The 14,282-nt window shown below is 46.1% G+C and overlaps 1 protein-coding gene across 2 annotated transcripts in view; it reads left to right on the forward strand.

The window, feature by feature from the left end:
- GMPR (guanosine monophosphate reductase) overlaps positions 1 to 7,769 on the forward strand; it is a 45,709-nt gene extending 37,940 nt beyond the window's left edge. The window contains exons 8-9 of one of the 2 annotated variants that reach the window (XM_008066216.1): positions 3,078 to 3,237; positions 7,210 to 7,769. In XM_008066216.1, coding sequence (XP_008064407.1) covers positions 3,078 to 3,237; positions 7,210 to 7,390 — 341 coding nt within the window. In that variant the 3' untranslated portion in view covers positions 7,391 to 7,769. The remainder of the gene's footprint in view (positions 1 to 3,077; positions 3,238 to 7,209) is intronic. The other variant, XM_008066217.2, reaches the window with a different exon arrangement.
- Positions 7,770 to 14,282: the final 6,513 nt, after the last annotated feature.

A 14,282-nucleotide genomic window follows, 5' to 3' on the forward strand; every position in this document is an offset into this window, starting at 1 on the left:
GGAGGGCTACCTGGAGGGGGTGGGAGGCAGTGAGGTGTCCTGGGCTTTTCCTAGGAGAGCACTAGGCAGCCTCACATCTCAACTTAACAGGCAGTCAAATAGGCCTCCCAAGCCATGTGCTGGCCACTTAACTACAAACTGTGTTCGGAAGTCCAAGCGGGCTGCATGGCTGTGAGCTCCAAACTGAAGGGGGAGCCTTGGGTACTGGCAGGAAGTAAAAACAAAGCCCCCGCATCCCCACCCTTTTCTGATGCCAGCAAAAAAAAAAAAAAAAAAATTTTTTTTTGGCAGCAGGAAACTTTCTGTCTTAGGAATTATGATTAAACAAAAAATTGTTTTAAAGAAAACTCGGATGATTACAAAGGAAAACATGGGGCCATGTTCTTAGCAGGACTTCATAGGGACCCAAAGAATGTCATCAAGTGAGACTTAATCCCATCCTAAGCATAGACCTTGGCTGTGGAGGGGAATCTATAGCTCTTCTGTCTATCCCTGCTTGTCCATTTTGTATTCAAGGAGGCCGAGGCTCCAGGAGAGAGTGACAAGGTCACGGTCCCACGATGTAGGACAGGGTAGAGAGAATGCAGGACCTCTGTTAGTCAGTGCTCTCACTTACCCCCCTTATTATGAGGACCATTGACCAGGGACATTTTTACTATTGATTTTTGAGCTGGATCGACTTAATAGGTGCCATTACATCTTGGGCTCCTTCTGATGCCTCACATGTGCTCTCTGCACAGAGTGAGAGCTGAGTGTACTTTAAAATGACTAGTCATTAGGGCCAGGCATGGTGGCTCACGGCTGTAATCCCAAACTTTGGGAGACCAAGACAGGAGGATCGCTTGAGCTCAGGTGTTCAAGCCAGCCTGGGTAACATAGCAAAACCCCATCTCTACAAAAAGTGAAAATTAGCTGAAGGTGGTGGTACATCTGTAGTCCCAGTTACTCGGGAGGCTGAGATAAGAGGATCACTTGAGCACAAGAGTTTGAGACTGCAGTGAGCTGTGGCCACACAACTGCACACTAGCCTGATCCTTAAGAAGGTCTCCTGTAGATAACAGTTCTGGCCTTTGGACTCAGCTCAGTTTCCCCTGGGCACTGTTCCTTCCTCCACTCTTCTCTTCGAGAGGGACCTTGTCAGGGAAAATGTGTTTAGGAGAAGACACAAGAGTGTTCTGAAATGAAAATAATTGGGAACATGTCAGAGTCTCCTTTAGGTGGGCCTGTGCTCTGCATCCCTGCTGTTGACGTCTCCTCCGCAGCTGCTGCATAGGCGCTCTGCTCCCGGGGTTGTGATCCTCGGGAGTCCTTGCTGGATACCTCTTATCCTCTGTCCCCTTAAAGTCACGGCAGGAGGACCAACGAGCCAGCATTTGTGTTAGAACCCCCAGAAGGGAGGGTCTGCAGATTTCACTGCCATGGAGGAAGGCCCTATTATGCCTCACCTGCCCAGGTACCAGGTTCATACCAAGCTAGAGGTCAAATCTCAGAACTTCACTGGCATGGATAGGTGGCAGGGGTTGGATGTGGAGGGTATTCTACCAGAGCTCTGTACTTCAGTAAGGTTCTGGTGGATGGACTTCAATTCTCATTCTCCTCAGTCTTTTTCTCTGTTGAGGGGAAACCTCAAGGGGCCAGCCCTGAGAGCACATCTTTTTGTCATGCTGACATAAGCCCGAGTCTTCTGTAAATGCTCAGATGACCGGATGGAAGGCATCAGAGCCACTTTTCTGGGGTTCCTATGTTTTCTTCTCCTCTAGGGTTTGTCCAGCTCCCCTCCTGCTTCATCCTCATTACTTAATGCTTCTGCACCTGCTCTTGTCTTATTCTGTTCTAAGCACAAAACCTCCATAGGACTTAGGGGGAGTAGTTGTAGTAGTTTCGTATTTACTACTCAATGAGGGGGCCCCCTGTACAGCTATCCACAAACAAGGTGGGAAATGGTGACTGTTTTTATTGTTTCTTCCGCGTATCCCTTCTATTTTCTTGGCACTAGTTCTTCTGCTTCTACCCTATGCCATGCCCTGGGATAAACAGAGCCAGCCCAGGTCCTATCCAGCACAGCCTTGAAAGGCAACTTCAGTGCCCAGAGTATCCTTTAGGTGGGCCTGTGCCCTGCATTCCTGCTGTTGGCGTCTCCTCTGCAGCTACTCTGTACCTCTCTGGAAATTTCATTATCATTCTGTGATTAGCATGGCAGATCGTTTACTCCAGAAATCTGATATTCACCATAGTGGTCATGCAGCTTGAGTTTTGCATGACTTATATGATATAGGCACTTCTTTCCTCTATGGCCAGCCTCTGGTATAGGAGGTTCAACCTGTTCTGAGGCTTTTCATGACCTATAAGCACGGAGAGTCAGAGTTCTGAGACTTTAGAGACCAGATGCCTACATTATAGTAGAGTCCTTGTGTTAGAAGTCATTAAGTCCAAGATCGAGACAGCATGCTTTTTGAGTCTGAGTCTCACTCTGTCACCCAGGCTGGAGTGCAGTGGCACGATCACGGTTACTGCAGCCTCGACCTGCTGGGCTCAGGTGATCCTCCTACCTCAGCCTTCTAAGTAGCTGGAACTCCAGGTGTATGCCACCACACCTGGCTAATTTTTTCATTTATTGTAGAGATGAGGTATCACCATGTTGCCCAGGCTGGTCTCAAACTCCCAGGCTCAGGCAGTCCTCTTGCCTCACCCTCCCAAAGTGCTGGGATTACAGGCATGAGCTACTATGCCTCGCCAAGAATATGATTCCATTTTTTTGAGTCGATGCCTGGCTGCCCAATTCTTACTGTTTCTCTGGTTCTAAATTAGACCTCTGTTTGGAAGGTGTGGTCATAGTCAAGAACTCTTAATCTTAAGTGTGGTCCAGTATATTGGCTGCCAGCTTCAGTAGGCCGCGTCTGTTTCTCCCAGTGTCCCATGCAGAGGGGCCTTCTTTTTGCCACCTGGAGAGAGGTGGAACCTTTTTCTTGACTGTAGCTGGGGGAGGAAAGGGGAGTTGGGAAGCACTCGGATCTTTCCAGAGCCCATTTTCCCTGAACTCTTGGCTGATTCCTTTTGTCTCCACCATGGGCATTCAGGAGCTGGAGCAGATTTCGTCATGCTGGGAGGGATGTTTTCGGGCCATACCGAGTGTGCTGGAGAAGTGATCGAGAGGAACGGGCAAAAGCTAAAGCTTTTCTATGGCATGAGCTCCGACACGGCCATGAAGAAGCACGCGGGAGGAGTCGCTGAGTACAGGTGAGGAACTGGCCTGTGCAGCACACTGGCAATGCCTCGCGTTTCTCTTGCTTCTTGGGGAGATGGGGTGAAAGCGGGTCTTAGTATCAGTTCTGTGTATATTCAAGTACTGTGGGAAGGGGATCTTGGTAGCGTTTTTATCCAGCTAGCATTTTAGCATTTGCAGTGTTTGGGGGCCCTGCGGGTACTGAGACTTGTGGGCTGGGTAGGATTACTGCCTGTTCTGATAAAGCCTTAGCTGAGCTATCCCTGGAACCTTTAGTCTCTGGCCTGGGATGAGATCAGCCTGCAAGAATTGGATTGAAGAGTGGATTTTCCATTGCATACAAAGGCTTAGGTATGGTCTAGACCACTGCACAGTGGCCAGGCCCTTACTGAAGAATGCCATATTTCACCCGCAGTGGCTCCTACAGTTTTCTCACCTGCCTCCAGGTGCTGATGGTTGACACAGGCAGCATTTTCAGCCACTGAATTGTGTCACCTACTGCAGAAGTCATGCTCACTTCTGCAAGTATATGTGTGGTTTTAATCCACGATCTTCAAAGATACCCTGGCCTTTTCTGTTTCTTGTCCATTTTAACTGTCTGCATGTGTGCTTTAAGAACCTGATGATGACTGGGCTTGGTGGCTCAGCCTGTAATCCTAGCACTTTGGGAGGCCAGGCAAGTGGATTGCCTGAGGCCGGGGGTTCGAGACTAGCCTGGGCCAACTTGGCGAGACCTCATCTCTACAATAAATCAAAAATTAAACCGGGTGTGGTAGCACACACCTGTAGTTCCAGCTACTTGGAAGGTTGAGGTGGAAGGATCGCCGGAGTCCAGCTGGTTGATGCTGGGGTGGCCGTGAGTGTGCTACTGCACTCCAACCTGGGTGACAGAGACTCCAACTCAAAAAAAAAACCAACAAAAAAACCCTGATGATGGGAGTGGGCATGGTGGGTTAAACCTGTAATTTCAGCACTTTGAGAGACCAAAGCAGGAAGATTGCTTAAGTCTAGGAGTTCGAGACCAGGCTGAGTAACAAAGCAAGACCCTGACTCTAAAAACAAAAATAAAAAAATTAGCTAGGCACAGTGGCGTGTGCCCGTAGTCCCAGCTACTTGGAAGGCTGGGGCAAGAGGATCACTTGAGCCCAGGAGTTGGAGGCTGCAGTGAGACTTGACGGTTCCACTGCTTTGCAGCCCGGGTGACAGAGTGAGACCCTGTCCCTTAAAAAAATGAAAAAGAGAACCTGATGACAGCATAGATTCACCAACTCGCCCTGCTCTATAGAGCCTGCTCTCGTTTCTCATTAGAGTGGCACCGATGGATGGCAGGCTACACAAAGTGGACAGGATGGAAAGTCTGGCATCCTCAGAAGAAAGTCAGCTGTGAATCGGTTGAGTCCCTTTCCCCAGGAAGCCTCAGGCTTTTCCCTTCGGCTTTCAGACTCCATCCCAGAGCTCTATTTTCTACTACTCATTCCACACTCAGGAACTCATTTTGAGGACATGGGGTTCAGATGCATTATATAAGGTTCCTACCAGGCTAGAAGTTAAGTCTCAGAACTCCTCGGAGGTGGCAGGGAGTGGAGATAGGGTGCTCTACCAGAGTTGTGTTCTTCAGTAGGGGTCTGGTGGATTGACGTCAAGTCTTATTCTCCCCAGTCTTTTCTCTTTTGCGGGGAAACCTCAATAAAGAAGATTTATGGTATGGGGAAGGCAGTGTGAGGAAGAAGGATGGGACTTCTCTAGCTGGAAGCAAGGTACACCCTTCTTCCAGGTAGCCCCGAGGCCCCCTTCCCCCCATGTGGTCACTGATGGAGGACGTTGCACAGGTGGCCAGGAGGAGGGAATTCCTACCTCCTCACTCACCTGGACCCATGGCCTGGACCCATGGCTGAGTGCCTTACCAGCAGCTGTGGTCACCATCCAAGGGCCTGCATGTGTCCCGTCTGTGCCAGGTTGTACGTGGGGCCATCGTGGGTGAATGATGGCTAGGTTGCTAGCCTGGAGTCATTTTTTGCCCTGTAGCTGTTGTGTCTGTTTTGGATTCTAAGAAAAATTGGACATCGGGAAGGCCAGACCTACAGAAGCCAAGGAGCTGAAAGAAAAATCATCTCTTGTAATTTCAGCAGGGTTTAGATAGAACCGAAAAAGATTCAGCACTATCAAAACTGGGTTCTGGAGGTAGATTCAAATCTTAGACAAAGAAGAAAAGTGCTAAAGGAATCAGAACTGTAATTCAAAGACTGCCTGAGCCCTGCAGGCTTTATCTGGCCTGCTTCTGTGTCTTTGCCTCTGAGTCAGTCAGTCTCTCTCTCTCTCTCTCTCTCTCTCTCTCTCTCTCTCTCTCTCTCTCTCTGGCAAGTTGCAGCTTCATGGCCATGATCTGGCCACGAGAACGATTCCCTCTTTTGACATTATATTTAATTATGGCATAGCTATTTATGCCTTGCCAGTTCCTTCCCAATCATTAACTATTTTGTTCTCATGCTGTCCCTGGGAGACAGATCAAAAAGCACCTTCATTTTACAGATGAGCAGACTGAAGCGTAATCAAAAAACTAACTTGCAAAAGGTGATATCACCAGTTAGCAAAGAAGCAACGATGAGAATCTGGGTAATTTCTCACAGGCCCTGGGAAAGCCGCAAAAATTTCTTATGAAAATGAAATGCCAGTTATTGCAGGCACATGGTCACAGAGTGCCAAGTCCTCAACCATTCTAGGTATGGCTGGTGACACTGACTTCCTGAGCTTGGGGCGCTAAACCAACCATTAGGCCCGTCCTGTATGCTGGTGGTTTAAGCAGCTAGATTTTACCCAAGGGTAGTGCGGCATGTTCAGTGAGCAAGCATTAACACTCTTCTGAAATTTCAGGTAATGAATAATCAAGAGATGCTTCTTCCAGTTGAAGACAACAGCCATGGAAAGTTCCAGAATGTGGATACTTGTTAGAATTTGCCTAGCCCTTAGATGAAAACTAGAGTTTTGCATGGATTTTGGATTTCCTTCTTGTAATATGGTCTGGTCTGTACCTCTAGCTTGCATTAAGGGTACCTGGCATGTGGAATCAAGCAGTGTTACCTGGTGGTCTTGTGAAGAGAGGGACGAGGGCTCAGCAGGGACTGTTGGATGTTGCTTCGCGTTCACACTGTATAGCAGACCTTTTGAATTTTTAAATGCTCCTCCGAAATAGTGAAAGATGCTCTCGAAAGCCCTGAAGTCTCCGGGCTAAGACAGTTCTTGGTTCTACTGGGGTTCTGTCTTGGATCCCCCATCATGCCTGGGTGAAGGTGTAGTGACTTGTGAGAGGATGGGGAACCTGGGGGCCACGACAGACAAAGGGCACCCCAGAAAGCCGGGCTGGCTATCAGGCTGCATCTTGATGGTTTCCACGTAACTTGGTAGGGCCTGCGTTGCCCGTTTTACAGCCTCCTCTTCCTGGTTGTCCTCTTGGAAGACGTTCAGTTTCTGATACAGAGCATGCATGTGGGAGGAGAAAACTCTGGGCTTTTTCTGTTGTTGGTCCAGGAGGGCAAGCAGAGGTGGCAGCAAGAGGTTGTTCCCAGAAGTAATCTGCTGAGTCTTTTCTTTCCTAGGGGGAGGTTTCGGGCTCTTGGTCATTTTGGAGGCTGGTGTACATACTGAGGTGGAATGGAAAGGTGGCACTGGTTCCTGTTAGGGCAGAATGGAGGCATGTTGCAGGAGAGAACATCATTGTGCTGGATGGTATGGGTTGACTCAAGTGTTGCTGACTGAGACTTTTCTTTCCCCGGTGTGCAGGGCATCCAGCAGTGAGGCTGTGCCCTTTGGATAGAGGAATGTGTACATCTGAGATGCCAGCACAATCAGCTTGCTACTTGGTAGAAATATGGGAGTGGGGTCTAGCTATCTGAGTGCCTCGGGGGCTGTGGAAAGTTCTAGACCTGGGAATAAGTCTAGCGGTGTTCTTAGAAACTAGATACAGAGAAAACTTGTTATTTTCCTTGCAGAGCCTCTGAAGGTAAGACTGTGGAAGTGCCTTACAAAGGGGACGTAGAGAACACGATCCTGGATATTCTCGGGGGACTGAGGTCTACCTGCACCTACGTGGGGGCCGCCAAACTCAAAGAGCTCAGCCGGAGGGCGACGTTCATCCGGGTCACCCAGCAACACAACCCCGTGTTCAGCTAACTCCGAGGGCAAAGACTGGCTGAGTGGACGCTTCACACACGCCTACTTCTCCTGTCTCCCTCCTCCTAATCTGTCATGTCGGAGCTCCCAGCTGCTCCAGAATGGTGGAATGCTGCATCCTTTCTCCTCCCTCTACCGCCTGGAGGCTTTGGGGTTCTCCCTAGTGCCTTTTGGGAGCCCAGAAGCAGGGCACTGATTGGGCCAGCGGTCAGAGCCCCGCTGCCCAGAACTCATAACTTCATCGTTAAAACCAACACTTGACCTTTTTGTTTCTTCCTGTCTCCCACCCGCTCTTCCTCCTTTTTTTTTTTTTTTTTTTTTTTTCTTAAAAGAAAATGGTTTCACTTTAATATAATTGCTAATATAATGCTTAAGACTTGACTGAGTGCTGGAATTTGCCTTTGCGGGAGCCAAATTGTAGAGGGTTCTTAGGGATTGTTTTTCTTTTGCCTCCTTCCCAGACAGGGGGTGGCAAACCTTACTCTTGGTTAGTAACAGACAAGTCACCTTAGGAAGGGATGGGGTGGGGGGGTAGCCAAGTGGGAGTAGCTGGCATCCCCTACCTCTAGTCTTTGTTTGCTGGAAAAGGACAAAAACAATCACCTGGACAGACAAATATGAACTGTTTTCCCAGCTGATACTCACAAGGTCGTGGTGATGGGTTTCCCCCAAAACTTATCACACATGCTTTTGAAAAACAAGTTATTTCTTGCTCCCAGCTTGCTGCTGCTTCTAGGAAGCTGTCCTTGTCCTGGTTTTTCATATCACTTATTTTCCTCCATTTTTTTTCCTTCTTCTTCTTTTCTTAGTCCCAACTTGTCAGGTTGGCTTCTCTTAAACAAGTTATTAATTATTTTGAAATTCCACGAGATCTTTTATTGGAAGGTTCTCTACCAAGAAATTAGCAGGTGGAGACCCACTGAAGGACAGCAAAAGCTTTGACCTGGATTAAAAGGCACTGGTTTAAAATAGGAGTTAGAACCGTTCCCTCATTGTGGCGATTAATATTTTCCCAGAAGGACCACAGGGTACTAGGATGAGGGTCAGTTAATGGGCTGGTAGCAATGGCCATTGCCTTGGAGAAATGGCCTTTGCATCTACCTTGCAGCAAATCCTCCAGGACACTTACTTAAACAATGAACACAGAAGGATGATTGGCCATTTGTTAAGAAGTGTTCTTTGAGTACCAGGACTGGAAAGCTTATGCAGATCAGGATGCTTTACTTTACCTTTTTGAGAAGTGGGTACAGGAGTCAGTTTTCTTTGAAAAGGCAAGTGATAACCCTGGGGCAGAAAAGGGCCAGGGGTGCTACTGTGCCAGCGTGAATGAGTGGCCTGATTGTCCACAGTGACTGAGGGCATGAGAAGGGTCCAACCAAACCATCATACTCTGGAAGATACAGGCCCACTGTTAGTCTTTAAAACTGCGTTCAGTGATCCAGCAGCTTTAACAGTGATGCAGTGCTTTCCTTCCTGAATTCATCAGGATTAATTCTTGCACCTGTAGAAACATAATGGCTGCACTTGGGAGGTGGGAGAGTCAAGAGGCTGCTCAGTGAGTGGATTCCAGCAAGATGTGGGGCTTTGCTACCACCAACTCCCTGCATAGTTCTTGGTGGGCTTGTCTGTGTGAGGCATGAGCCTCTTACTCTGGTCCTGTGGATGACATGTTTTACACTTAAGTCCTTAAGTGTGATGGTTTTGAAGAGATGCTTTATTGCAAAATAAAGGAGAGAAGTGAAGGAGGAGAAATCTTTAATAAATCTATTAAAGATGGACCAGCAGTAGTAAAGGAACTTCTTTCAGGACTGTGTCCTTTTCAATATTGGGATCACCTGTGTTCTCTTCCTCCGATCAGGCACCTGTTCTATGCCAAGTGGTCAAGAAGGGTGACACCTGCCTACGCACGGTGGCGCCCTCAGGAATGTGCTCCCCACAGGAATGTGTGCTTGCTTTACCCATATTGTGTAAAGATTTTACAGACTGCTCTGTTGCCACAAACCAAAGGCAGGTCTCCTGCAATCCAGTTTTTAGGATTTTTGCAAAGTCATTAACTCATCAGAACCATTTTGAAGCAGAGGCTTCATAAAAATAAGAACTTTCTAAGGCTCCATTACCTCTTGCCTCAGCAAGTTCATCTCTGCCTCCCGTAGGAATGGACCTGGGGGACACTGAAGTGCCCCTCAAAACAGGTGACCTACAGGACCCTGAGATGAAACACACAGCTTTGCTGCTGATCCACTGAGCTGTGGAGTGGGAGGGGAAGGAGAACCAGTGAACTAGATACCATTCACTGCTCCGTCTGTGGGCTTTGGCGATGTTTTATGCTTTCAAGTCTTGCCCCCATTGCAACGCATGAAGCTATGGTTTTTCCCTAATCAATTCTGCCAGTTGAGAAGCATCAGCCATCAGACCCCAAGCTTGTCAGAGCAATTAGTGTCTCATGAAAACAATAAGGGGAAGTCAGAGATGGCTTCACTCAACTTGCCCAGAACATGCTGGCACATTTTCCGGGCTACTTGGGAGGAGGATGAGGCAGCCCTTCTAGTCTTGGATGTAAGGCTTACAAGTCAGCATGGTTCAGTGTGCATTCTTTTACATACTTATACAATGTGTCTTCAGTACATCAACTCTTGAGTCACAAGAGCAATCTGGTTGGATGGCCCTGGAACACTAACTAAGAAGACAGAGTTCCTATTCCTCCTTAGGCTAATGAGAACTGAATTTAACCCCAAGATTTCTCCCACCTACGTGTAACCTCCAGGCTGGAAGGACTTGAGATGGGTGTGGGGGGATTCACCAGAATCATGGGTCCATCAGGAGTTACTTTCTGGGGCAAGAACTGCTAAGCCTCTTCTTCCCAAGACCGGACCCAGTGAAAACCTGTGGTGCAGTACAACACGGGGCCCTGCCTCTTGCCAGGAGACCCTTGCTCATTGAGTTTGTAACAAGCGTGACTACAGGAAGTGGACTTTCTACCTTCAGACCACAAACCAGTTCATAGAAAAACTGTGGAGAAGGTGTTGGACCAGGCTTTGTGGCTCAGCCTGTCATCCCAGCACTTTGGGAGGCCAAGGCGGATGGATTGCCTGAGCCCATGGGTTTGAGACCAGCCCAGGCAACTTGGCGAGACCTCGTCTCTACAATAAACAAAAAGTTAGCTGGGCATAGTAGCACGTTCCTGTAGTTCCGGCTACTTGGAAGGCTGAGGCAGAAGGATTACCGGCGCCCAGCAGGTCGACGCTGGGTTGGCTGTGAGTGTGCCACTGCACTCCAGCCTGGGCGACAGAGTAAGACTCCAACTCAAAAAAAAAAAAAAAAAACTTAAGAAAAAAAAAGGTGCTGCTGGCACGAGCCCATGAGGCTGTCAGATGTTTAAAAACAAATACTTCTTGTAAACTGCAGTGATCAGTTAGCAGACATAAACATGAACTAAAGCAACCAAGATGTCCAATGTGGGCATGGCCCTTTTGTCCGAAAACCTCATCTCAAGCATGTCCCCTCCAAAAAAATTAGGGAAAGCAATGTCTCATATCCCTCCCCACCACCCCTGACCTACCCAGGAGACCTCTTGAGATCACAGCAGGGCTAAGTGGAGGAATTAGCACCATTTTCTCTGCCTAGACTTTCCCTGAGGATCTGATAGAAGACAAAGACACATTTGCAATTGGCACTGTTATTTTATTAGTACGAGTATACTGAAACAATAAACTTGTACTGGTATACAGACAATTTATTTAAAACAATTTTGTTCAAATTTTGAATCAAACATTGTTTTATTATAATAATGAAATAATTTCTACCTAGAAAACCTGCAAGCACCATCAAAGAAAGGGACCATAAAATTCAATAAACAGACTCGAGTGTATCCTACAAATAGACACACCACGATTAGAAAATAGAATATGAATTCTTCCATTTTTTAATATTTGTTTTAAAAAAGCTAGTGCAAGTACAATATTTTACACTGGAATTACAGAGAGTATGCACGCATATGGAAAAAAGTTCTCCTGTCACAATAAAAGCTCTTAACTATGTATGCACTTAAAATTTTCTTTTCAATAAGGTGCAAAACATCATTCCTTCCCTAGTTCTCCTCTGTACTGGCCATGTCAGTCTGGTAGTGCCCTCAACCCAAGTTCTGGTGTCTATTTTTCCTTGGCCTGTAGGAGGCATACAATTGGAAGTTTGGTGGGTAATAATCCGATATTAAAACATCCAATGGTACGAATCTCAGAGATGGCTCTGGGGCCGGGACCCCACTGGCTAGAAATGACTCCGCCTACTCCGAAGGCCACCACAAATACTGACAGGACTATATTGAAACCGCCTTTCAGGTTGACACTAATTTGGGTTTACAGTTGAGCAGTGCAGGCTGGGAAGGAAGAAACCCGGCCAAAAAGGGCAGTATTCACAGAACCGAATGCACAGGCACCAAGTTTAAGTTTCATTGACGATAATTTGCCCCACTCCTGGACCAGATAATAACTTAAAGAGTAGGTAATTCACCTAAGAACCAGAGGACACCTATGCATCTGGCTTCTTGGTAACTGCTCCTTGAAGACAACAGCTCTAAGCTAGTGTCACCTCAGACTTGGTATTCCGGAGGACACGTTATCTCGGTAAGGATTACTGTAAACAACGCTTCCAACAAAGGCCTTCAGATTGGCCATGGAAAAGGAGACAGGCTCATTGGCCATCCAGACAGCAAACAGACAAACTAAAGGGAAAGAAAACGTGGGTGAAGCCTCCAATTTTTATCTGCAGTGGAAGACTTGAGTCCTTTCAGATAAGAGAAGTTATGGAAATTCTTAGAGACTGTTACTGTATAGATACTACCTATTGGCCAAATGCACTTAATTTTAATACAGTTGAACCATTTGTATGCAAGTCATGGGGACGTGAAAAACTGAAGCCTCTGTTCCCTCCCGCCATTATACAGGTGAATGTTAGCTACCAGAACAATTGCATTTCACTAGAAGGGAGGGGATTAGATTCTGAATTTAAGAACTGTAGCTGGGGATGCCTAATATCCCCACAGCTGTCCACTTTCTGCTGTCCGGCTTATTTTTGGACAGAAATACTATTCTGAGAAGCTGCTCCACATTTATTTTGGCCTCTTTATATTAAAGAAAAATAAAAATAAAAAACTAAAGTGAAAGGAGGCATTTCAATTGAAATCATGTTTTACCCCCCCCCATTTAAATGAGGTGTGGGGGGAAAGGAAGCTGAACAAATTTTTGTCCCCGTAATGAGTCCTGTTTTATTGGTAGCTAGGATCCCTTGTTACAAACACTTCGTGTTCAGGATTATATTCTTTGGGTTTATAGGAACAGGAAGTGCTGAAAATGTCAAACATCTCTGAAGAAAAAGAAGTTACAATGGCTTAAGAGTTAGACTAAAAAGGGAGCTCAGAGAAGTACTTTTAGCATAGGAATGAACAGTATTCTCAAATAGCAGAATACAAAGTTCCCCTCCCTCAGACGAGGGTTATGTGTAACAACAACTATAAGCATAGGTATAGTTTAAGAGCCTTTTACGTAGTAATTCTTCCAGGCCATAACCATACAAATCTGATCATTTAGACATGACAAATTTCTATATACAAAAAAACATGTAACTTTCAACCCTTCTCTGCTTTTTTTTTTTTTACAAACAAAGTATGAAACTCATTGTTTCAACAGATCCATATCTTTCAAACACTGAATGAATCATTTCGACATTCATTTTTCTTTTGTGCAATTTTTTCAAACATTACCTGTACTCCTCAAAGTGAGTGCTTCAAAATTTTTTTCTTCAGCTTCTCAAATTAGGTGTACATTAAAAAAAAAATTCCCACAAGTTATAGTGCTACAAGAAAAGATCCTATCAGTAAGGTAACATATTTGAAGCGAGGTCATCTATGTAAAAGAAATCTCAGCTCCGGAGTAGAGGTGTGCAAGTTGTTTGGAGTTTCCCTATCAACAGAAACACAACACTGTCCGTGGAAAAGAGAGAGGAAACCAACCCAACACAATAGTATATGCATGTGCTTTATAAAAAAGTATATTCTCTGTATTTTTATTACTTGATGTGTTCTTAAAGTCTCTATTTCAGAAATTCTGGGTTAAAAACACAAGTGTGGATGCAAAAGCCTCCACTCAGGAAAAAAAAAAAAGTGTAATTCTCTTTCCTTTCATATCACCATTGAAGAAACTGGATTGGGTCATGGAGTCTGCCGGCCCTGTTTTCACCTGGAATCATCGAGGGTGACTGGGAAATTGAAGTGCAAAGGGTTTCAGAAGAGAACAGACCAGTTTGTTGAGCTGCTTGCGGTTCATGAAACAGTAGCCATGACAACCAACATAGCTCAAAAAGCCTGGCCTTCGGTCCGAGCGCTCTGCTTCCTCACCCATATCTGAAATAGCATGGCATTAGTGTCTTCAAAAGCATTGGAGATTTTCCTCTCTATGAAAGAAATAGGTTTCCTTAGTAGTCACAGATGTTAAAAGGGTATTGTCAATTGTTTCCTTAAAAAAAAAAGAAAACAAAACAAAATCCAAAGCTACAACAACAAAAATAAATTTTGGCAACATATTTCAGTAAAGATCAAACTATGTGCAAAGAGTGGATTTTATGATTACGAGGAGCTACTGTTCGTCTTGAACATGCAGCATTCTATTGCAATCTAGGTGGTATCTAAGAAGTAATCCACAAGATGCAGGAAATCCAAACATTCCTTGAAATTGTACAGCCCTACTCCAGAGCAGTCAAAGTGCTGCTTCTGGACACATCAGTGTACCACACACACACCAGCCCCGTCCCTGAGTAAGAGGTGTGAAAGGTTCCGCAGAGTCCCTTTAGGGGGGAAGGAGGGATGCTGCCACTTCCTGGTGGGGGGGGGGGGGGGGAA

The sequence above is a fragment of the Carlito syrichta genome, unplaced genomic scaffold, assembly GCF_000164805.1.
Source record: "Carlito syrichta isolate Samal-C Ts95f unplaced genomic scaffold, Tarsius_syrichta-2.0.1 Scaffold308857, whole genome shotgun sequence".
NCBI classification, from domain to species: Eukaryota; Metazoa; Chordata; class Mammalia; order Primates; family Tarsiidae; genus Carlito; species Carlito syrichta.